Source organism: Brassica napus, chromosome C4, assembly GCF_020379485.1.
Source record: "Brassica napus cultivar Da-Ae chromosome C4, Da-Ae, whole genome shotgun sequence".
Lineage (NCBI taxonomy): Eukaryota > Viridiplantae > Streptophyta > Magnoliopsida > Brassicales > Brassicaceae > Brassica > Brassica napus.
This window is the reverse complement of record NC_063447.1, coordinates 43,463,526-43,488,781: the sequence shown is the minus strand read 5'-3', so window position 1 is coordinate 43,488,781 and position 25,256 is coordinate 43,463,526. Positions and strand designations below refer to the sequence as shown.

The window sequence follows — 25,256 nt, the reverse complement described above, 5'->3', positions numbered from 1 at the left end:
GATAAACCATAACAACTCATTCTGACCATTTATCAATTCTTTGAAAACCCTTAAATCTAATTGGCGGTCTACTCAGACATGATCAAGGAATACAAAATCAAAGTCTGAATAAACTGCATAAATAAAATAAAGTAAGAGATACATGAGTTCAAGAAAAAATCTCTAAAAGAGTACTGACTTGTCTCTCCAAATCTAAAATTAAGGTGTATTCTAAACAATGACTTAGAATATAATATATAATACTAAAACACGTTTGTGCCTTTTTGAAATATTTTGAAACTTCATAAATCAACATTGGTTTCTTTGGTAAGGGTGGGTGTCGACCAACACACTTCATGGTGTCGCTCGACAACATGGAGAGATCACGACTCTAACTTGCCGTTTTCAGCTTCACTTCTCTTGATCATCCAAACTGCTTCAGAATCTACAAAGTACTCCAAAATTTACCTAGACTTATTTAGAGTCTAAAATAGACTCCAATTATATAATATAGACTCTAAATAAGGATTTAGATCATGGTCAAAACCAATGGAAACCATGATATATAAACTTCCCCAAACTTATCATTTGCTTACCGTCAAGCAAAACATAGTCTAAACCTGTGAAAGATGTTTGAAAACGCATGAACTCACATATTCTTTAGAATACACACTTTCACCATTACATGTTGCAAGCCACAACAAATGATACCAACCTTATAAGGTACTTCAATGTACTTGGCCTCTGTTTAGAAACCAAACCATTTCTAGCCCACAACTCATAAGAAGCATCCAAATTTACCACCACTTACCTCATTTAATAACCTTATGTGCAGTCTCATCGAGGGAATATCGATCAAATGACACATGGAATCTTACCAATTCAGGATTCTGATCTCACAACTGTATTAGTCTGTTTCTTTTCCTCTCTGTTTTCTCACTTTTCTCATTTTTTTTCTTATTTTTCTTTCTTTTTCATGCTCTGCAAGTGTAGGAGAGAAATGAGGTCACAAGAAATATTCCTATCCCTTGCTTCCAGCTTTGTGTGACCATCCATTCAGTATAAAATTGTGGGGTCATTGGAAATTTTCCAACCCCTTCACTCCAAAGGAAATCATCTCAATCTTTTCTTTTCTTTCAGTTTTTTATTGAATGGAAGAGAGAAGAGAACTATACTCACATAGACATATTTTTCAGATCTAAACGAGGAATCTGATCCAGTGTATATTAAGCCCCAAGATGAGAGATTGAAGTTGATTAATGTTGGAGGCTAGTTTTGGATCCTTCAGACACTCTCACAAGCATGAATGTTATCGGCCGATCAATCCAATTTGTTTTTTTTTTTCATGTAATATGTCATGAAGTCAATAACTCGAAAAATGGTGCTACTTAAATAGTTAGGTGATTAGTTCCAAGAAAATCTCATAGTTCCCAACTGACTTTATTTTGATTCAATAAAACGGCACAATTGACACTAAAAACAGAACACAATGTCAATAAATACATCTCTCAGACTTAAACAACATTGTCCCTAGTGTTATGGTCCAATTTTGTCATCCAAAAACAAAGAAAACCAAATAAAAGCCAAGAAAATAGAGTATTACCTGAGAACGAAGATGAGTGTCAACTGATACTTGTGGGTGTCGATCGTCACTCCAAGGGTGGGTGGTTGTCGACCAACACCAAGATGGTATCAACCCACACTAGATACTCTATGACACAAACTTTTTTTAATCCTAAAAACTTGGCAGTGGATTGCCTTCTGCCAAGCGCTTGTTTAAAGTCATTAGCTCCACTTTGAAGATCAGTTAGTCCAGAGATGAGATTGGGAACTTGCTAACAATTCTCAATGTCTAGTAGCTTCACAAAATCATTTCCTTTGTCTTTCAGTCTGAAGTGAAAAATAGCTCTAACTTTCGTGAATGGTAGTGATAAGCCTCTATTGTGCACCTTGTACCCAATGACGCCATATGAGAAGCCCTAAGGAACCAGTGTCAAATGAAGATAGTCCTTGATCCTTTTTGTCTTCGTCTTCTTCTTTTTCTATCACCCAGACTTATGAAATTGTATCCCAATGTCTCCATCTTAAACTTCTTTGACATTGTTCTTATCACTTTAGTATATCTGAGAAACAGTTACAGACAAAAGTTCATCAGATATCATAATGTACGTAGCTAGATGAATACCTCTTTGTGCTGGCACTACTTTGTAGAAGACATCCTCAGCAATGTTGGAAAATGAGATATTTCCTTTATGCATGTCAACACTGCTCCTGCTGTAGCCAGAAAATATTTTCCAAGGAAAGGAGGCATCGATGAGCTTCTCATCTCCAACACATGAAAATTAACGGGGACAATGCAGTTCTCAATTTTCACTTCTAGATTGATGTTGACACCAAATGGAGATTTGCTGGAAGAATCTTCAAATGTCAGTTTGACCTTAGGAGCTTCTCTGGTAAGACCAAGCTTATCAGTTATAAACTATCAGACAAATCTTATGATGAAAATTTAATGTTCTTTGTATAAGTACAAATTTCCGCTTGAATGACTATTTGTGTTATCCATTTACATTAAAATAATATGAGAAGTAAAAAAAAAAAAAGTTCGTCAAGTTCTCCTGTATAGAATTTCAATATGTTTTTGTTGACTATGAAGATTTTGCTGCAATTAAGATTTGCATCCATGCACTTCCAAACAAATTTTTTTATTGGATTTAAATTCATATGCCAAAATTTATATTACAACAAATCACAACTGATATTAGTTGTACAAGCTCAAACCCTGAAAATCACAGCACAACAAAAATTCAACACTCGTTCAAACACATGCGACTTTTAAGGGGAACACAACTGTTTTCTTAAACTGTGATTTACTGCTAGGATTAAGATTCCACTTGCATTCCATCGCCTTCGAGATAAAAGTTCAATTTGCTATATTTTCCTTCACGTATTTGAGAAGATGACTTCTTTGAAGAAAGGAGAGATGAATAGATTAATCTAATCACAACTGTTATTACTGAAACACAAACTCAGTTTCAGATTATTTTATTACTCAACTCCTTGGCAAAAGAAAAAGAAAAGGAAAAGTGATTTAACTTTTTAAACCCTGATGAAGCAAATCAATCAAAGACTCCATTTCATGTTTCTTGAGCGAGAAGCCAATCTCCACACCACCATTCCCATCTCTACCCTCCGCCATAGATATCGCTTCACCTTGATCGATCGACACAATCACAACTCTCTGCGGTTTGCCCCACCCGAAATCCAACTCGTACACTCCAAACCGGGTCGACCCGGCAACAGATAAAAGCTGCGCTCCTGGTGGAAGACTACTCATAAACGCTCCCATAATCTCCGGAAGCTTCAACGCCACCGTTTCATCCAATCCATCAACCGAATCACTAACCATCCTCGCAGCACTCAAGAACCCTTCTTCACCCATAAACGTCTCCGCCGTTAACGGCATTCCAAGCGACGCCGACACGCAGTTCCCGAAGTAATTCGACGGAACCGGCGGGTCAAGAAGGCTCCGACAATCCACCGCGAACCCGTACCCGACTGGTCTGTTCGGATCTCCGCCACGAGCTCTGACCAAACAAGTAAACGCGTACGAGAACGTAACCACAAACGTCGACAATCGAAGCTCTTTAGGTGACGAGGAAGCAGAAGATTCTCTCTTGAGTCGCTCTCGAAGCGTTTGGATATCCTCACGAGTGAGATCGAGAGTGAATCGGACGACGTCGGGACTAAGCTCCTGCGACGGAAGAATCTTTAAGCTCCGCGGGTTCTCTGGTTCTTTGCCGCCGGAGACCATTTTGAAGAAGGAACTCAACTGATTCATAATCTTCGTTTCGATATCGCCCGGAGCTTTTATGACCGTACGATCGTAAATCGGGATTAAATCCTGCGATACGGAAGCGTTCACCGTTTGGTCTTGTTGGCGTTTGCATGTGTTGGCCCAGAATTTGAGAAACATGGTTGTCGTTTTCCCATCTAAGACGGCATGGTGTGCGGTTACGCCGATGCAAAACCCTTGGTTTGGAAAAAGCGTGACTTGAAACGATACGGCTGAGGCTGACTCGTCGGAGACTTGTAACTCGGGCACCAGTGGGTACAACTCGGTGGTGGGGAACGGTTTGTTACCGGTTAAGAGTGAGAATTCTGCGTTCGACTCAGCCACAGTGAATGAAACGGCGTCGTTTTGGGAATATTTAAGGCTAGGCTTTTTGTCGAGTGAGTCCCAGACGAGTTTTCCGGCGAGTGGGAGGTAGTGAGAGAGGGATGAGGAAAGAGAGGACTTGAGATTGGGCACGATGACTGAGTCGAAGAAAGGTCGAGTTGCGTCAGCGAGTCGGTAGAAGATGACTCGTTGGACAGGGTGGAGTTTGTACCAGAGAAGATCGAAGAAAGTGAGCGAGAGAGTGAATGGCTCGGGTGAGTCAGAAGGGGTGACTCGTGACACGTCGATGACGTTAAGTGCAGACACCATTTCTTAAGTAATTCTGTGGTGAGAGATAAATAGCGATGAAAAACTATAATCTTTATATATAAAAGATATGTTCTGTACAAGGTAGAGAAATTCAATTTTGCGTAAACAAGAGAAAAATAATTAAATAACCATAAAGGATAAGAAAAAGATAGCCATAAGAAATTTCTAAAATCATTTTGACCAAAAAAAAGGAATTCAAATCTCGTCAATGAATAGTGATTTTTAAACTTAGTATAAGCTTTTTTCTATTTTACGACGGTGGCGTAATTTAATAATCTGGAGATGAAATCCATTTAAAACATAACTAAATGAAAAGTAAAATAAAATTGTATACATATTTTAGAATTATTGGCCGTATTTAACAAAATATGACAGTTCGTTATGCAAAAATTATCATTTTAATACTTTTCACGTACATTAAAAATATGATTGAAATATATATATGTTTTTATTAATTAAATATATTTAATAAACAATATTTGAGAAATAAAGTTATTTGTAAAATCATTGTAATTATAACTAATATTATGTTTAAAATAGTTATAAATTCATTGAAATTTTAAAATAACTTTTTCTGTAATAAAAATGTCAATATGACATTTTTTTTTAAAAGAGAATCCACTATATATTAATAGAGAAACATTTAAAAAGTTATAACTTTTAGTTTCTACTAATTAAAAAGTGTCATGCTGAGTTGTCACGCAATTTGAATGTTAATTTTGCTTACACGGCGGCTTGAGAATCAATTTCGAATTTTGCTAGTCTAAAATTAAATTGATAGAGAATGTTATATTATATAGTATGTCCATTATGAACCATTCATTTATAAAATTGAAATTATTATACAGTATTTCTTTAAATAAAACCTACAGAATTACCTAATGTGATTAAGATATATACGATAATTAATGATTTTGAATAATAAAGATTTATTAATTTCTATTATTTTTGTTTAATTATTTATTATTAAAATAAATTACACAATTACACTAATCATATAATAAAAATTTAGATTTTTTTTGTATTTGTTGTATTTTGAATTTTTCAAAACGAGTATAAATTATTAAAACTGTTAAAAATCTCACACAAACTTTTATGATCAAGGTTTAAAAAAATTTCTGTAATAAGATACAATGATTATTAAATCATATGAATAAATAATTTTATTTTAATAGGTGTTTATGTTAATATATGTATATATATTTCATATCGTTTAAATTAAACTATACAATATGAAAAATACGTACTTATATTTTGATATCTGCGCTGAACATATATTAATAAGTTAATTTTTTAATTTTGAAATTTTCATTTTTTTTTTAAATGATTATAAATTATTGAAACCACTAAACATTTCACATTAAAAAAATCGTTGGTGTAAAATTTTGGTACACAAATATGCAAATAATCATAAAATCATATAAGTAGAAACTTCATTTAATAAATACCCATATTAAAAGTATATTATATATCTATGTTAATATAATTTAATATTAATTATATATCATATACGATAGATAAAATTGATAGTTTTGATTTATTTATCCTAAAATGATTTTGAATAAACAAGAGAGGTCGTTTGATTTATATGTGCATTCCTATTTATTACATAATAGTAACTGATTTTTTAGTTATTTAATATATAATTATTATTTTATTATTTCATATGCAAAAAAAACATAAAAAGAAATAAATATAAGATATTTATTCTGCACAAGGCTCGGATCTTAACCTACGTATGTATTTTTTTAATAATTTTAAATCTTAACCATTTTCTAAATCTCAGGCCAAAAAAAAAATAACGAAATGAGAATAAACTCAAAAATCAATATTTGTATCGAGCAGTAACCAAAATGAAAAAAACAATACAAAAATGAGAAAAATATTGAAGATAGATAGGATTAGCACGTGAACGTAAACTTCTTATAACCATAATTAACTTTTCAATTGTTAAATCATGATATAAAACCGACTTGACATAGTTTCATTGTAACCAAATAGTAGGTCTGAGATTATTCGGCGTAAACATTAGGTTCTTATACGATAAATGATTTTTGACCTAAGATATTTTTAAAAATAGGATCAGCTCATCAGTAAACAAATTATGTAATTAACAAAAAAAAATTAAAAATATTGTTTAAGGGCCAAAAAATATTAATTCAATCAAGAATATAAATTTTATTTTTCTATACGATATTTATAACTAATTTTCATATAAATTCACCATGCGCAAGGCGTAAGTCTTATCCTAGTATTTATTATTGATTAAATTTCAGACATATAACATGTGTAAGATTATTGACCTAATCTGAGGCTTCACAATTAGTAATTATTATTAGCCAGCTTCAACAAAATATTTGAATTGTTCTGAACTTTTTTTTGTTTTTATAAGACAAACTATATTTTTATAGAATACACATACTTCTAGTGGAAAAACACTATTATTTTAGTAAATTTAGAGGTGGATATTGAACCATCAAGTAATCCTTGACCACTCACATGATGATATAACTTAGAATCGTGCAATGTTTGGCTAATAATGTGCTGTATTTTTGCGTTTTATAGCTATCGGCCTAACATAAATCATTTTCGTCATCGTTTTGCTTGCTTTTTTTCTCGAATAACAGCAAAACAAATGCATTTAAATGATTTAATCGATAGCCAACTCCTTTTCGGTGTACTACAGTGTGTCAAAGCATCTTTAACTCCACTCTGTATTTTACCAAAAATTTGCATAAAAAATAGATCATAACCACTTTTTGTATGGAATAACCATTTTTGTTTATTCATTATTCTATTTCCCACTCATTTTACAGTAAAACATCGAATTGAGTTAGAGATGCTCTTATGGATTTTATCGAGTTGCTTTCCATACTTATTTCGAATTACTTTCTATTTTCCTGTTTGATAAAAAATTACTTTATTTTGTTTCAAAAAGTATTATTCTACATTTCTAATGTAAAATTTAAATATTAAATCTTTTTTTATCTTTTTAAATATCTAATAAATGTTTAGTTAAATTATTTTTATTTGAATAGTTGTATAATAAATAAAGTATATTAGTGTATTTTATTATTTTATTAATCTACGTGAAATACGTTTAAGTGACATTTTTTGTGAAATAGACAGAATAACATAAAGTATACACATCAAACGTAGGATGTCTGGGAAATGGTTGAATACAAAAAAGGATGTCTGGCAAATTTGATATCAAAATGGACAAATTGGCATCTCTTAATATTAGACTTGGTACAATTCAAACTTATGTAGACTTAGAATATTATAATCTTGGAATGATGAATCTCTATTATTTTGCCTCTCTTTTGCAAAATTATACACCATTTTTATTTCTTAATATGATTTTCAAACTATCTTTAATATGATTTTGGAATTAATTTAATAGATTAAATTGGTATTAATAATTTTAAAAGTTTTGTAAAAATAAATATATCACACTATTTTATATTTTAATTTTATTTTCCGCAATAATTAACATTAAATATAAATTTATTTTCATGTCATAATACAGTTAAATAAGTATTTAAGTATTTAACATCTTTAGCTAAATTTTTTATATATAATATGATTGAAATATTATATATATATATATATATATATTTAAAGTTATAAACTCAATATGCTAAAATAAGTTTTAAAGCATAATCTAATTTTTTTTTTTTTTTAAAATTCTTTTAAGTTATCTATTAAGTGATAATTAATCGATTACAAATAAATATATAAAATACTTTTTTGTTGTAACTTTTAGTATTAAGATTAGAAATGAAAAACATAAGACAAAATATGGTGTTATGGTTGGTTGGAGCTGCCTTTACTACCGTTTTTCACTTGACTTTTGCTTTCTAATAGTTAAAGCTGGATTTGCGGAGTAACCCAAGCAACCCGCACCGTTTGACCGCTAACCTGCAGATCGAGTTTTTTTTTACCTAATATTTGTAAGCCTTTCTAGTGGAAATTCATTTTTGAGTAAACAGGGCAACAATCCTGATCGGATGTACTGTTTTGGTTTATAATAAAGGTATTATTAAAAAATGTAATTATATATATATATTATATAGGAGAATTCTTTCAAATACATTTTTTTAAGTTTTTGTCACAAAAATAGACTCTAAAAATTAAAATGACCAAAATAACATTTTTTATTTTGAAAATTTTAATTTTTAAAATTTAAATCATATCCCCAAAACTCCACTTCTCAACTCTAAACCCTAAACCCTAAATTTTAAATCCTAAACCATAAACCTTAAAACCCACCGCTTAACTCTAAACCCTAATGTCTAAATTAATTAACCATAGAGTATAATTGTATATTTAATTCTTTTGATAAAACATTTAAGTCTATTTTGGTCATTTTTATTTTTAATGTCTATATTTGTGATAAAAAAAATTTAAGTCTATCCTAGGAACAATATATATATATATGTATGTCTGTGTAATCAAAAATATAAAGACATAGTATTGTTTAAAAATAAAACTTTGAACAATAGGTTTTTATTTTAATAAAACGTTATAGAAGGTTGTAACTTAAAATGGAATGGTATCTTAAGTTCAAGTTAGGGTGTTTGAAGTATTTGGATTTTGGAGTTCCGTGCTGTTCCGGACGTCAGGTAAGACATTGGCGTAACTGAAATTGTCACAGGAGAAAGTGGTGTTCATGATAAATTTGGATTCTTTGGATGTCTTAACTTTTGGAATTTTCCATTAACGTCTTTTTTCCTATCTTGCTGACGACAAAATTTCCATTATTTGCCGATATTATAATATGGCAATTTGATATCTGACACCAAATCTAAGAACATATCATTATATCTGTAAATAACTAAACTTATATTTTTTTAGTAGTTTTGTTGAAATTAAAAATAAGCATACGTATTCTTTTTTTTTTGTCAACAATAAGCATACGTATTCAAAGGTCGTTTCTTCGCTCTTCATTTGGACTTTTAAATTCGGCGAACATTCAATTGTGTATTTTTCTACCTTCTTATTTTATATATTTGTAAAAGCAAGAATATCCATTAGTAAATATAAATTTAGAAGTCATGGGAGAAGAATGTGGTATGTATAAATATAAAATGGAGTTAGTGAAATAAAAAGAATGATATATGGAGAAAAAGAATTATATTAATAAAATGGTATTATTTATTACTTTTATTTAAATTTTTTTGTTAATATTTGTTTACAAATCACCTAATTATCAAAACGCAATATCTTTTATGATATGTATATAGAATCTTATATTTAAAGCACCACTACAAGAAATATGTACATTCTTAGCTCACGAAAATGTTATGGTAGGGCTTTCATAGCGTTTTCTATTATACTATGTCATCGGTAGCTATCATAGGTACCCCTTATACGATAGCATTTTTTTGACGCTACGAAATGCGTAGATACAATAGCAATACTTAGATGATGTTATTAACTTAACAATAAAACTATTTTTGTGTTACAAATTGATTATCAATTTATATTTTGTGCTATGATAGATCCTTATACAATAGCAATCGTATATTGCTATTATATTTTTTATTTATAGCACCGTAAAATACTATAAAATTATATTTATTTAATTTACACAATTGAATTATAATATAAACTAGATCTTGATCCGCGTCTCCGCGCAGATGTTAGATTTAACTTGCGTTCAATGTAAATTTATAAACCATTGATTTTATAAAATGTCTGTTTATATTTTTATGTTTTGTAAAATATATTTAGAGTAGAATATATTATATTATAATATAGATGTTTGATAATAATTTTTTATTTGTACGTAATATTATATTTATAATTTTATAATTTGATGCAATTTGATGTAATTGTAATATTCATATATGAACCTATTGATTTTTTTTGTTTATTTATTTAAAAATGATTTAATTTTTAACGGTTGGTTTTTATGAATTATTATTAATTTTGTGATATTTGGTTTTCTTGAAAATTGTATTGTAGCAGATTAATATGTACTATATTTTACAATTTGTTTTTTTCTTTTTATTTTCAGCAAAAAAAATAACAATTCAACTACAATTAATTAATTTAAATTTTTGATTTTTAGTGAAGTGGTAGATTTGTAAATAAGAAAGAAATGTAATAGCTAAATGTGTATATAAAAAGAAATATTTAATTTGTTATCCGTGTTTCTAAACAATTCTCATTTAATCTGCTATCCAAGTTTCCAAACGGCAGAATCTGTAAATGAGAAAGAAATACAATGACTAAATATGTAAATAAAAAAGATATTTAATTTGTTACCCTTGTTTCCAAACAACCTTCAAACAACTTTCATTATCTACTATCTAAGTTTTCAAACAATACCAAAAGGTACTTCAATAATATAGATTAAAACTAAAACTAATCCAAATTTAAAATTAAAATTTAATTATATTTATTAATTAAAATCAATTTACAAATAAAATTAGTTTTACAAAACTAAACCAGAAAAAAAAACTAAGTAAACCAAAAACTACTTAACCAAAATATATACTTAATTAACCACACCCTAATTATCTCTAAACCTAATCTTTCATTGCAATTATCGAACAGTTTAATGGCAAGAGAAAGTGAATAACCTTCTACATCTCAGCCTTGGAAACAAAGGACCTTCACCATCGACCTTCGACAGCTTCTTTGTTGAGCACACAGTGCGCAGATTAGACTCACTTTCTATAGCTCACTCTTTGACCTCATACCCTGTACAAGTATCAAGGAATACAAACAGACTTACAATCCTAATCTCCAATGGTGAGTTTAAACAGAAGTACAAAGTGAATGGATGAGGAATAGCTGAGAAAATCTTTGGCTCGTCGAGCCATCTTACGCCGTCGTCTTCCATGGTACGCTCCACCTCCACCATCTCATGCCGCCGCTAGCTTCCAGGCACCACCACCGCTGCTAGCTTACTCTGTCAACACAAATCAGAAAATATCGGACAATGAAGGAAATGAAGAGAATAAGACGAGAAAAAGAGAAAACAAAATCTGCATTTAGGAATATACGAGGCTGAGAGGAAGAGAAAGAGATAGACAGGAAGTGAATAAGAAAAGGAAAAAAAATCGATTAATTATATCCATTGGATTGAGATCGATAACGGTGAAGATTAATATTGTAGTTATCCTCACCATTCTCCCTCATTGGTCGAGGCTTTTTCAAATAGTTCTATTTTATGAAATAATTTTTTTTTTTTAAAAAAAGAATAATAGAAAGATAAGTTTGGAAAAAAAAGTATATATGAAAATCTATAATAATCAATGACAATTTATACAATATATTGGGTAAGAATTCATCAAATCTACTTAACTTTTAAAAATCTATTAACTCTTAAAATTTTCAAACTCCACACAAATTCTATTTCCAATAGGCCCTCTAAATGTTGGCTCTAGTGGGAATTTTAATTCCCTCTTAATGAAAATATGGCTCCAAAACCCAATTTTCGCTTCAGCTTAGTGAAATTTTACCATAGCGTTTATCTAATGCTATTAAATAGTACATAAATTTCAAACTTATCTATGATAGCAGTTCAGTAAAATGTGTTATAACAATTTGCTATCAATGTGGACTTTTTTTGTAGTGCATGTATTTAATAAAAGGAAAATTGCCACAAATATCACATTCATAGTATCACTTTTCATGTCTATGCTAATCACTTTTACTCTCACTTTTAATAAAGGGTAAAAGATACTTATACCCCTAGGGTTAACTAATCTAGACTTAGAGTTTAGAGTTGACAAGTGGAGTAGGGTTTTTGGAATGTGAAATTTAAGATTCTAATAAATATATAAATAAATACTTAAATTTTTTTTAAAAAATTTTTAAAAATAGTTTCAAACATAATTTTCGATTTTCAAAAAGAAATTTTCCACAAAAAGTAAAAAAAAAAAAAAATTTTGAAAAACAAAACTCAAAAAACAAATTTTTTTATAAAAAAATTTCAAATTTGAAAAAGTATAATTTGAAAACATAAAAAATTATTATTATTATTATTTTTTATTTAAATAATGATTATTATATATTTATTGAACAAGGGTATAAGAGTCTTTTGCCACTTAATGAAGAATATATTTTTGAAAATGTCTCTTTAGTGGTGGTAAAGATGAAAAGGGGTACAATTAAAGTGGTAAACATGAAATTTTTCATTAATAAAAACAAATTTCCTTTTATATAACTCAAAAGGAATTTAATATAAAAATATATAAAAAGGAATTTCCTTTTATATAACTCAAAACAAATAGTCTATATCAATTTTTATTAATTAAAGCATGTAAATAATAAAAACGATTTTTATATAAATCAAAAGGAATATAATGTAAAAAAGATAATATCTTTAGTATAAAATTATATCTAAACCCTATAATTTTTTTTTTTAAAAACTAACTATTTTATATTATATCCAACATGTATATATCATCCAAAAGGAAATATATTTAATATATAAATTAATATCAATTTCTTGTATATGTATAACATGTTTTTTCTTAATTCACGTTGGTTAATTCAGTTATTTTTAACGTCTATGAAATATGTTTTCTTATGATATTAAAATATATAATATGTCATTAGTAAAATAAATATATCAAATTAGTCAGAAATATCTTTTTAAGATATTAAAATAAATATATGGATGTTCATATCTCTATATAAGCAAACAAATAATTATTTCATTTAAAATTTAACCTTACTCATAAAAATAATTTTTTTTTTCTTTGGAAGACCACATCCTTAGTTTTTGTTATAGAAATTTATTCATCTTTGAATAAACTAAAGATCAAAAGGAATATCGTAGAGTAACTATCTTTATATATAAAATTAGATTTTTCTATTTTTATGACAAGTGGCAAAGGGGTTTGATGACATGTGTCTTTCATATATTTTTTTTTTTTACATTTTAAGTCTTTTTTCTTAAAGATTATTGCAATTTATCAAAGTACTTTCTAATTATGCACTATTTACTCTTTTAATTTTAACCATCTTTATATATAAAATTAGCTTTTTCTATTTTTATGACAAGTGGCAAAGGGGTTTGATGACATGTGTCTTTCATATATTTTTTTTTTTACATTTTAAGTCTTTTTTCTTATAATAAAATTTGATAATTTATTTTATTGGTCACTAAAATTCAAGATGAATAAAAAATAAATAAATAAAATAAATAAATAATTTTAAATATTTTTTATTATTTTTGTTATTTTACCATTTTCTATTATTTTATGAGGAGATGATTCATGATGAGGAAGAAGAGAAGCATGACGAGCAAAGCCAAGATAAACTTATGTATGCAGACTCCCAATCACAACAGGAGAGGTATGATTCGGGAAGAGGCGGTCGGTATGGATATCGAGGAAGAGGTCGTTGTAGATTTCGATATCAACAAAACGGATATCATCGGCAAGAGAGAGACGCATCAAAGGTTGAGTGTTACCAATGTGATAAGATATGTCACTTCGCTCAGAACTGCCCTACAACTTTCACAAATAACCAAACTAATAAGAAAAAACTAGAATACAACGCATAATCTAAACCTACAACTTCCACAACAAAAAAAAAAAAACCAAATACTATAGTAACACTAACTCAATAAAATTTTGGAGCCGGAAAAAGATCAACAAAGAAAACTAACTTACCTCATCTTACCAATAATATCATGGATAGAACAAGTAGATGTTAGAAAAGATAAAAGGATATTCCTTCTGTACCAAAATATTTAATGTTTTGAGTGTATGCACAATAATTAAGGTATACATTTTTTTCTAAAAAAAACATTAAAAATATAAACCAAAATTAATTTATCCAATCCTTAAAAATAAATATAAAACATCACTGGTTACACAGTATTCAATAAAATTTAAATTAATATAAAATATCAAAACATCATCTATTTTGAAACAACATAACCTTTCTAAAACATCATCTATTTTGGAACAGAGGGAGTAAAATATAAGACAAAGCATTCCTCCGAGCTCAAAGGAGCGTGATCAAGCACCAACCCCAAAAACCCAAAAAGGTCAGAGAAAGAATAATCATCAGGAGACCAGAGTCACCACGAAACAAGAAGACACATACCTCAAGCACCGGAATCACAACCACCAGCTAAAAGGTAAGAAGCACCTCACAAACTAAACAAGCACATACAAGACGTTCATGCCAGCGAAGAACCACAAGCTCTAAGTAGAAGAGACCAAAGCTCCAAAGACTAACTCCGCACACCTACACCAAGGAAAGCAAGAGAAGAAAAGAAACAACCCGAGGGAGGGAGAATGGAAGCCTACCACCGAAAAAAAAGAGCTCAAACTTTAGACTAGAAATAACCTTCCAAGCACACAAAGCATGCACAGAAGAAAACACTATCCAAACCTGGAGTAGCAAATATGGCGAAAAAAGAGCCACCAGAGAAGCGAGCAGCAATGAAAGGTGCAACAAGATGAGAGAACAAAGATAGAAAAAGAGACGAAACAAAATCATCAAACCGTGGAGCCATCCTCGAGCTATGAAAAAGAGCATAGAAGTCAGATCACCAAAAACCAGATCTTGAAAACCAAGACGAGCAGAGACTATCGACGGCAAGTCAACGAGAGGAAGACAAAATCAAAGACAACTGAACTCTGACCCAACCCAACGAGATGTAGTTCCTAAAATTAGCCAAAATCTAAAAAAGAAGAGGACCAATATTGACCAAAACAACCTACAACACAGTGAAAAACAACCGCACAATTGGGAATTCGTAACATGATCTGTAACAAATACCAGATAATATCACAAGAGATGAATGTGAGGAAAAACAAGAACACAAAGGTGAGTATTTTCTCAGTGATGGCGAGAAGCACCGCACACCGGAAAGGTAAGCGAATTACATAGATGGAGACGGCTCAAGGTCAAAATATGGAGAGTGGGCAAAAAACATTTTAAAAGAGTAATGTTCAAAAATGTGACAAATTAAAATACAATTCTGACGCCAAAACCATCAATCTTAAAATTAACAAATGCCTAAATGCAAAGTTATTAAAATTCAATATAATTTACATTAGAAGCTCACTTCACCACACAAGTACTATTATACACACAACAACACATTATTGAAAAACAAACACATAATATATTAACATATTACCTAATACTACATAACACAATAAAACATCAAATAATTATCTTTACAAATAAGACTGACCACTTAATTACATCATCCAAAAGTTCATATCTAACAGCAATAAAACAATATCCAGCGCGAAGCGCGGGCACCCTTCTAGTATAATAGAAAAAGATCTCAAATAACTCAGTTAGCTGCACATTTTATCAAGTCAATAGTACTTATAACATGTAACATAGTTACCTAAAAGTTTTAATACATATAATATTTTCTATTCTGTCAAAAAAAGTTTCAGTTTAGAATGTGTGCATACAGCTTTTACACAGTATTGCCTTCACAAAAAGAACTATGGGAGTGTATTCAATTGGGTATTCTAGGTAATTTTTATTAAAATGACAAATCTATTGTTATTTAAACATGAATTTTAAAAATCCACTAGATATTTTTTGTTTTTAAAAGTTTTGCCTAATATAATTAGATTTTTAACGTTAAAACCCCTCAACTAAATTAGTTTTCGGTAAAAACCCCAAAACTAAGTTTTTAACGGAAAAACCTCAAACTAACTTTATTTAATGAATTAAATTCTAGCAGGTCATAATTACCATTACTACCAGTAAATCTTTAATGTAGGGGTTTATACATTAAATAATATTTAATCTGTTATCCGTGTTTCTAAACAATTCTCATTTAATCTGCTATCATAGTTGAGGGGTTTTACCTTTAAAAATCTTAAAAATTCAAAAATTTATAATATTATGTAAAAATTAGTAACTTAAATTTTTAAAAGTAGAATTTTTAACATTATTGTGTAAATATATGAGTTTGATGTGTTTTTTAACATCAACATTATATATGTATAAATTTAAAATATAATAAACATTATCTAAAGATATACCTGTAATAAAATTATTAAGAGATTAAAAATGTAAAAGAGAGATAATATAATAAAAATTATATATTATCTAATAAAAATGTAATAATTAATCTTTAGATAGTTTTTATTATATTTTCTGGGGTTTTACATTTTTAATTTATACATATATAATGTTGATGTTAAAAACACATCAAACTCATATATTTACAATTTTTTTTTTTAAAATGCTGATTTTGAAAATTTAAGTTACTAATATTTAGATAATATTATAAAATTTTGAATTTTTTTTGGTTTTTTGATTTTTAATGGTAAAACCCCTCAACCATGTTTACTTAATGTAGAAACCACTAAAATAAAGATTTACTCGTAGTAATGGTAATTATGATCTGTTAAGATTTAATTCATTAAATAAAGTTAGTTTGAGTTTTTCGTTAAATACTTAGTTTGAAGGTTTTTACCCAAAACAAACTTAGTTGAGGGGTTTTAAGGATAAAAATTCAGTATAATTTATATGTTTGTGTTTGTATAATCATATTTTTATGATATTAATTTAATAGAATAGATAATTTTTTTAAGATAAACTTATGTATGCAGACTCCCAATCACAACAGGAGAGGTATGATTCGGGAAGAGGCGGTCGGTATGGATATCGAGGAAGAGGTCGTTGTAGATTTCGATATCAACAAAACGGATATCATCGGCAAGAGAGAGACGCATCAAAGGTTGAGTGTTACCAATGTGATAAGATATGTCACTTCGCTCAGAACTGCCCTACAACTTTCACAAATAACCAAACTAATAAGAAAAAACTAGAATACAACGCATAATCTAAACCTACAACTTCCACAACAAAAAAAAAAAAACCAAATACTATAGTAACACTAACTCAATAAAATTTTGGAGCCGGAAAAAGATCAACAAAGAAAACTAACTTACCTCATCTTACCAATAATATCATGGATAGAACAAGTAGATGTTAGAAAAGATAAAAGGATATTCCTTCTGTACCAAAATATTTAATGTTTTGAGTGTATGCACAATAATTAAGGTATACATTTTTTTCTAAAAAAAACATTAAAAATATAAACCAAAATTAATTTATCCAATCCTTAAAAATAAATATAAAACATCACTGGTTACACAGTATTCAATAAAATTTAAATTAATATAAAATATCAAAACATCGTCTATTTTGAAACAACATAACCTTTCTAAAACATCATCTATTTTGGAACGAGGGAGTAAAATATAAGACAAAGCATTCCTCCGAGATCAAAGGAGCGTGATCAAGCACCAACCCAAAAAACCCAAAAAACCCAAAAAGATCAGAGAAAGAATAATCATCAGGTGACCAGAGTCACCACGAAACAAGAAGACACATACCTCAAGCACCGGAATCACAACCACCAGCTAAAAGGTAAGAAGCACCTCACAAACTAAACAAGCACATACAAGACGTTCATGCCAGCGAAGAACCACAAGCTCTAAGTAGAAAAGACCAAAGCTCCAAAGACTAACTCCGCACACCTACACCAAGGAAAGCAAGAGAAGAAAAGAAACAACCAAAGGGAGGGAGAATGGAAGCCTACCACCGAAAAAAAAGAGCTCAAACTTTAGACTAGAAATAACCTTCCAAGCACACAAAGCATGCACAGAAGAAAACACTATCCAAACCTGGAGTAGCAAATATGGCGAAAAAAGAGCCACCAGAGAAGCGAGCAGCAATGAAAGGTGCAACAAGATGAGAGAACTAAGATAGAAAAAGAGACGAAACAAAATCATCAAACCGTGGAGCCATCCTCGAGCTATGAAAAAGAGCATAGAAGTCAGATCACCAAAAACCATTTTATAAGCCATTATAAACATATTTTAGTTATTGAGAGGAGCAAGTGGGTCAGTGGTCGCACCACCTCTGCTGCTATCTCACCTAGCGGGGTTCGAACCCTGCAACTGCCTCTATTAAGAGGAACTACTAGGCCATTGTGCCACAGAGAAAAAAAAAAACATATTTTAGTTATTTCTTACCTTATTTCCTCTTCCTCGTTTGTTCTTTCTAACTTGCTTAGACTCTTCTGATGCATCTACATCCTTCATTTTTATTACACGGTAAAAAGAATTAACAAACTATATTAAACATTTTTTTTTATCAATTTATAAATACTTATAAATTAGCTTACATCATTTGTTTTTGAAGTTTCATCTCCTTTACCGCCCTCATAAACTTATGTATCATCTTCTACAGGTTGTTCTTCTTCCTCATATGTGTTCCCGTATTTAACAAAAAGCAATAACAGATTCACAAAAGTTTATAAATTTAAAAACTAATATTTTTATACACATCCTATCTCGTTAACATTTTCCTTCATTCAAACAAAACCCAAAACACATTCATTATGAACTTGTAAACAAGCATGTTTTCCTTTGGACATACTCAATGAAATGTGAAAGAGAATGCTATAAACCATTGTAAATAGATCTTAAATTTCTTTTACATTTTTTCCTCTTCCTCGTATGTTCTTTTTTAATTTGCATTTTCTTGTTTATAATTTTCCCGCACACGTTCGATGTATCTTCATTTACTTCTTCAACCTCTTCCATCCGACCCTATTTACAAAAAAAAAACAATAATAGATTTTTAAGGGTCTATAAACAACAAACTGATACTTGGAAGTAACTTTAGAAACCATTATAAACGGATTTTAAATATTTCATACCTTCTTTCTTTTTCCTTGTTTCTTCACTTTAACTTTCCCGGGCTCTTTGGATGCATCTTCATTTACTTCTTTATCCTTTAATTTCGATAAGAAAAGTTACATAAGCTTTAATAAATATTTGAAAAGATTATCAATTGATAAAACTTTATAAATAAGCTTACTTCATCATTTTTTTTGAAATTTCACTTCTTTTACCACTGTCAACAACTTCTGTATCACCTTCTACATGTTGTCCTTCTTCCTCCTCTATCTGATCCTATTATAAAGGTTCATACACATCAATTAGCTTTATCAATTTATAAAACAATAACAGATTTAAAAGGCTTATAATTTTAAAACTGACAGTCTCAGTTTATAAAGATTTATAAATTAGCTTATTTCATTGATTTTTGAACTTTGTCTTTTCGACTTCAGTATCAGCTTCCACTTGTTGCTCTTCTTCATCTTGTGTCTTCTCCTATTTCAAAATTCATTGCTATCTAACTGCAAAACGAAATAAAAATATGAAGTTAACTTTTAATCATGGTTTGAAGATAAACATCTCAACACTGCAAGTAATAGACCCCACCCTCAATTGCTAAATTGTTCTTCTTTATAAAGACTTATAAATTGTCGAGTTGTACTTTTAACAATATCCTAAAATCCAGATTTATAAGAGATTATAATAATTTTGTAAAATTGCAGTGTTCACTATCCGAACTATTCAAATGACAAGTCCAAATCAACCTTATTTGTTGTTTGGATAACAGAAGGAAACAAATCATAAAATTACTTAAACGCATTTATATAATTGACATGAAATCAACTCTTGTTTAAAAACTTCTTTATAAAGACTTATAAATCGATGAGTTGTACTTTTAATAATATCCTGAAATCCAGATTTATAAGGGATTATAATTCTGTAAAAATGTAGTGTTCACTATCCGAAAATCTTAATCTTAACCAGAACCATTCAAATAACAAGTCCAAATCAACCTTATTTTTCTTTTGGATAACAGAAGGAAGCAAATCCTAAAATTACTTAAACCGAGATTTTTAAAAACCAATGTTCATCATAGAAATTGTTTCTCTTAGATTAAACCATTAGAATGAGAAGTCTAAACCAACAGTCATTGATTTTTTGACAGCAGAAAGAACAAAATCAACAAATTACACATACATACAAGTTGTGAATCTCGTACAAGAGTCGATATTTTGGAAGTTTTGATCGGTTCTCTGTAATCGATCGTCGGCGGCTGCGTGAGAGAGAGATGGCGATGGATCTCGACGGAGAGAGAAGATTGATATGGAAAGAGACGAGATGGATCTCGGCGTGGAAAAAGAGGAGATGATGGTTGAAGATAAATGTAAGGTTAGTTTAGGTTTTTACATATTAATGAATTTGGTATTTATAAAAATGTGCTTTAATTGGTGGAATAAATGAATAGTGGTATCAAGAAAAGTGTATAAAGTAAAATTTCCCATATATATATATATGATACATGTTGTCTTTTATATAATAAGGTTGATTTGGAAAAATATTAAAAATTATCAGTGTAATTCATTAAAATAATAAGTTAAATAAAATATATTAATAATAACATTAAATAATTAATTTAATTCATTAAAATTATCATTGTAATTAACCATTCTAATAATCAACATGGAAGCTACACATAAAAAACGGGAAATTACCAAAAATATTACATTCATAATATCATTTTCATAGTTATAATAATCATTTTTACCCTCAGTTTTAAAGAGGAAAAAATACATTTATAACTCCAAAGCTAAATAATTTAGATTTAGATTTAGAGTTGAAGAGTGGGGGTATGATTTTCAGAAAGTGAAATTTAGAATTTTAATAAATATATAAATAGTTTCAAAAATAAATTTTTTTTAAAATAGTTTCAAAAATAATTTTTGATTTTCAAAAATAAAGTAAAAAAAAGTTTCAGAAAAACAATTTATTAAAAAGTTCGAATTTAAAAAAACTATAATTCAAAAACATAAAAAAATATTTTTATTTTTATTTTATTTATTTATTTAAATAATTATTTCCCTTGTTTTTTAGTAGTAGTAAACATAAATAATAGTAAGAAAATGGTAAACTTGAAAATTCTCCATAAAAACAGATTTTTCAAATAAGATTTTTCAAATAATAGACATTATTTTATGTCGTCGACCATCTAGTTCATAGAGAAGGTTCTAGTTTCACAGACAACGAATGATCAACGATCACTTGTCTTGTTAAATTTAAAAAGTATACTATTATCTCACAGGTTGGTTACAGAGGAAGAACTTTGAAGCTGCCTCTTGACAAGATTAGTGTAGATTCCATTAAAGCTAAGAAGCTCCTCATGAGTCCCTTTCTCAGCCACTTGACCATCTGATATAACCGCCACACAGTCTGCTGTCTTAACAGTCGATAACCTATGAGCTATCACCAGAACCGTTCTTCCCGCCATCAACGAGTCCATAGCATCCTGCAAAGTGGATTCAGGACATGAGTTAAACTTTTTGAACCTTGGTCTTTTGAGTTCTGATTCCAAAGATCTGTTTTATTTACCTGAACAAGATATTCGCTTTCAGCATCGAGTGCACTTGTTGCTTCATCGAGGAGCAAGACTCTCGGGTTTGTAAGAAGCGCCCTCGCGATTGCAATCCTTTGTTTCTGTCCTCCTGAGAGACGTACCCCACGTTCTCCAACAACCGTTTTGTACTTATCTGGGAATGTTTCTATGAACTCGTGTGCATTCGCCATTTTCTGCAACAAAGTTTCGGTTTAATTTTTCATTACTGAACACAACAAAAGAGGTATGAGAGGAGGTGATTACCGCTGCATTTTCTATATCTGAAAGAGTAGCTTCACCGTCAAATCCATAAGCGATGTTCTCTTCCACGGAACAGTTGAAAAGAATCGGTTCTTGGCTGACAATGCTGATCTGTAAAGAATGTGGAGATACATTCAAGAATCAGGTTCTACCATATATTCAAAGACACGAAAGAAACAGAGAAACTTTTACCTGTTTGTGAAGGTACTGATGAGATATTTCCATCAAAGAAACTCCATTAAGCAAAATCTTTCCCTTGACAGGATCATAGAATCTCTCTATCAAATTGGCTATGGTCGTCTGCAAAATATGGAATATATTGAAAATCATTTTCCTCAAACCCCAAACCGAAAAGAAAACTGTATGATCAGAACTTACTTTTCCTCCACCACTTGGTCCTACAAGTGCAACTTTTGAACCTGGTGTCAACCTCAACGTTATCCCCTGCACAAATTCAGTTAACATAGAGTTAAATAGCTCAAAAATCAAATTTTCATAATGCCAAACGTTATATGTTACCTTCAGTATCATGTGACTAGGGCGAGAAGGATAAGCAAACCAGACATCATTTATTTCCACATCTCCATCAGGATTACTGCAACCATATAATAAAAATGAAGCAGATCTTTTATGATATAGAAAATTACTTTGAAGAATATGAGAGGAGGTCTCACCCTACAGGACACTTATCCCCTGAATTTGGCATGCTAGAAACACGGTCCAAGATCTGAAAAACCCGTCTACTAGCACCTGCAGCTTTCATCGCAGTTGTGTACAAACTTGATAAAGAAGATACCGATGAACCAACTACAAAAGATAAAAAAAAAATATCTTAGTTTATAACAGAATCATTTTTCTTGCAAAAATCCATATAAACAAAGAAACACGATGCAAATGTAACCTGTGAGACTATAAAGAATGAAGGAAGTGAGTGCTCCGACAGTCATGGAACCAGTTATTGTTAAGTATGCTCCATAACTAACAACAGTAATCACAGATAACGTGAAAGCTGCGTTTAGTCCTCCAAAGAACAACCCGACAAGTACCTAACTCAACCAAACACAGACTTAAACATCAAAACGTTTAATATCATGAAAGGGTTTACGCCACAAATACTCACAGCTTGTTTGAGTCCTAGCTTCAGAGTCTCATCAACTTTCTTGGAGTATTGTGAGACCATATAACTTTCTTTCGCAAACGATCTAACTGTTCGGATTGCGCCAAAAGATTCCTAAACATGATCCAATCAAAGCCAGTTTAAGATACTAACAGATAAATCTTATATGAGTAGCAAGAAAAAAAATAACCTCAGCAATGGATGCAGCAACAGCAGCAGCTGCTTGAGTTTTGTGTGAAAGTTCGCGGAGATAACGCCCGAATTGCTTAACAGCAATGGAGATTAATGGAACTACTACTAATGCCAACACTATAAAGCATAAAGCAAGCTTCTAACATGTTAGTTTATTAAGTTTTTTACAAATAAGAAAAAAAAATGGAAAAGAGAAGATTCTTACATGTTAGTTTCCAAGAAGATGAAAACATGAAACCAACTCCAATAAGGGCCGTTGTTACATTGCGAAGAGCTTCAGAAAGATTTGTAGTAGCGGCGTTTTTAATGATTTGTGTGTCTTCAGAAAGTCTACTTAAGAGCTCTCCAGTTTTCGTCACATCATAAAATGCTATTTCCTGATGCATTAGGTGTTTGAACAGATCCTTTCTCAGTCGAGCCACAACTCTTTCGCTGGCAGAGTTAAACAGCCACGACCGCAAAGCCGTGCACAAAGATCTAAAATAAACCAATAAGTATTTAACTTTAGACCCAAAAAAAAAAAAACTCTAAGGATCAAGCAAAGGACTAAGGAAGATGTAATCACCCGACAACAACGATAAGCAGAATGACTATGACAGCGTTTCTAACAGCAAGAATGGATTCAGATTGCTGTTCAGGCGTCTTGACATCTCTGGATACAATGTCTATAATCATTCCACCAAATTTGGGCTGTAACCAGAACAAAGCACACTTCAGAAATCAACATCATGTAAAATAGGAAGATAGAAGATGGAGAGATGAGAAACATACAACGAGGAGATTAGTTGTTGAAGCTATTAACAAAGCGATGGTACCAATCACTAGCTTCCCTGCATCAGGTTTTGCCTGCAACCATAACATTTTTGAGCATTGACTGAATCTTTAATCTACGAATGCTAATCAAGAATCACTCACCAACGAAAAGACTCTGCCAAACCCAACATTTGCTGCCTGAAAAAAGACAAACAAGATAACTTCACTTCTCTGTATATGAAATGTTTGTGCGAGAAACAGCACAAGCACATACCTCAGCTACACCGCTCTCGAGATCAGTTTTACCATTCTCGATCGTCTCTTCTCCATTTTCTTTCGTTCTATCCTGAAAGAACGATCAAATTTGGCAAAAAAAAATTGAAGAATCAAACTTTGAGACAAGATGATCGTTCCAATCGAATGATCACTAGAGCCCCATGCTTTGAAAACCTAATCAGACGCTTCGAATAGTACTTTCAAGTAACACTGACACTTGAAAAGTGCTATTGGGTGAGCAAAGGACAAATCTTGACCAAAAAAAACATGCTTCTGAGAAAGAAGATAAGGTTTAACTGGGAAACCTGGTTGTTCTGCAAGAGAGGATCCCTATGGCCTCTGCTTGACGTCCCACCAGTCATCAGTTTCTTGTAGCCCATCTCAGAGTTAAAACCTTTTTCTCTTATTTCTGAGAGAAGAAGTTAAGGAATCTCTATATGTGTTGTCTCGGAGAGGATCTTTCTTTTGTAGCCATGGAAAATCCAATTGGTTACAAAAAAAAAAATCCAATTGGTGCTTGTTGTTTCTTTTCCTCCAGGATATGATTTATTTATAATTTTCTTGAGAAAAATAATAGTCTATAAAATCAAATAAACTAGTACATAAAGTAGGTTGTGGCAACTTTATGACAAAAATAAATGTAAACATTTATACGAAAATAAAATAAAATAAAATAAAATAAAATAGAAGTCTTCTCCGTGGTTCAAAGGCTAAGTTTGGAAAAGTGTTGAGATCGCACAAACAGAGAGAAAAATATCAAGCATCAGAGCAGCTCCGTCGGTTGTAATAAGTGTTTTTAAAACCGAACCGACCCGATGGTTAGACCGGGTTTGACCGTGAACCAGTTATATAGCCGGATTGGTCTAGTAATTGGTTCGATCATGAACCGGACACATAGCCGGATTATATTTCAAAGTTATTAAACCAATAAAAACCACTAAAACTATCGAAAAT

General features: G+C 30.5%; 2 protein-coding genes across 3 annotated transcripts; both read right to left on the bottom strand.

Moving 5' to 3' along the window:
* Positions 1-2,943: 2,943 nt before the first annotated feature.
* On the bottom strand, positions 2,944-4,553 carry LOC106426576 (phenolic glucoside malonyltransferase 1-like). The gene has a single exon (XM_022701087.2). It carries the CDS (start codon positions 4,463-4,465, stop codon positions 3,068-3,070), a length of 1,398 nt encoding a protein of 465 aa, XP_022556808.2. The 5' UTR covers positions 4,466-4,553; the 3' UTR covers positions 2,944-3,067.
* Positions 4,554-21,249: 16,696 nt separating this feature from the next.
* Positions 21,250-24,866, bottom strand: LOC106426572 (ABC transporter B family member 27). Of its 2 annotated transcripts, XM_013867285.3 has the most exons (16): positions 24,608-24,865; positions 24,301-24,372; positions 24,189-24,224; positions 24,045-24,119; positions 23,839-23,963; positions 23,479-23,750; positions 23,272-23,390; positions 23,085-23,195; positions 22,866-23,010; positions 22,639-22,771; positions 22,484-22,559; positions 22,343-22,408; positions 22,157-22,264; positions 21,968-22,075; positions 21,700-21,897; positions 21,250-21,616 (listed from the first exon to the last, which is right to left on the bottom strand). In XM_013867285.3, the coding sequence occupies exons 1-16, from the start codon at positions 24,680-24,682 to the stop codon at positions 21,407-21,409; spliced, it is 1,929 nt and encodes a 642-aa protein (XP_013722739.1). In that variant the 5' UTR covers positions 24,683-24,865; the 3' UTR covers positions 21,250-21,406. The 2 variants fall into 2 exon arrangements, with proteins under 2 accessions (XP_013722739.1, XP_048610741.1); XM_048754784.1 differs by having other exon boundaries at positions 22,343-22,559; positions 24,608-24,866.
* Positions 24,867-25,256: the final 390 nt, after the last annotated feature.

What these genes read in the sequence shown, in the direction of transcription:
- LOC106426576 (XM_022701087.2), bottom strand. Translation starts at nt 4,465, where the DNA reads ATGGTGTCTGCACTTAACGTCATCGACGTGTCACGAGTCACCCCTTCT.
- LOC106426572 (XM_048754784.1), bottom strand. Translation starts at nt 24,682, where the DNA reads ATGGGCTACAAGAAACTGATGACTGGTGGGACGTCAAGCAGAGGCCAT. An exon ending in CATTCTTTATAGTCTCACAG is followed by an intron (nt 22,772 to 22,865) that starts GTTACATTTGCA and finishes TATCTTTTGTAG; the next exon opens with TTGGTTCATCGGTATCTTCT. An exon ending in ATCAGTACCTTCACAAACAG is followed by an intron (nt 22,076 to 22,156) that starts GTAAAAGTTTCT and finishes CATTCTTTACAG; the next exon opens with ATCAGCATTGTCAGCCAAGA.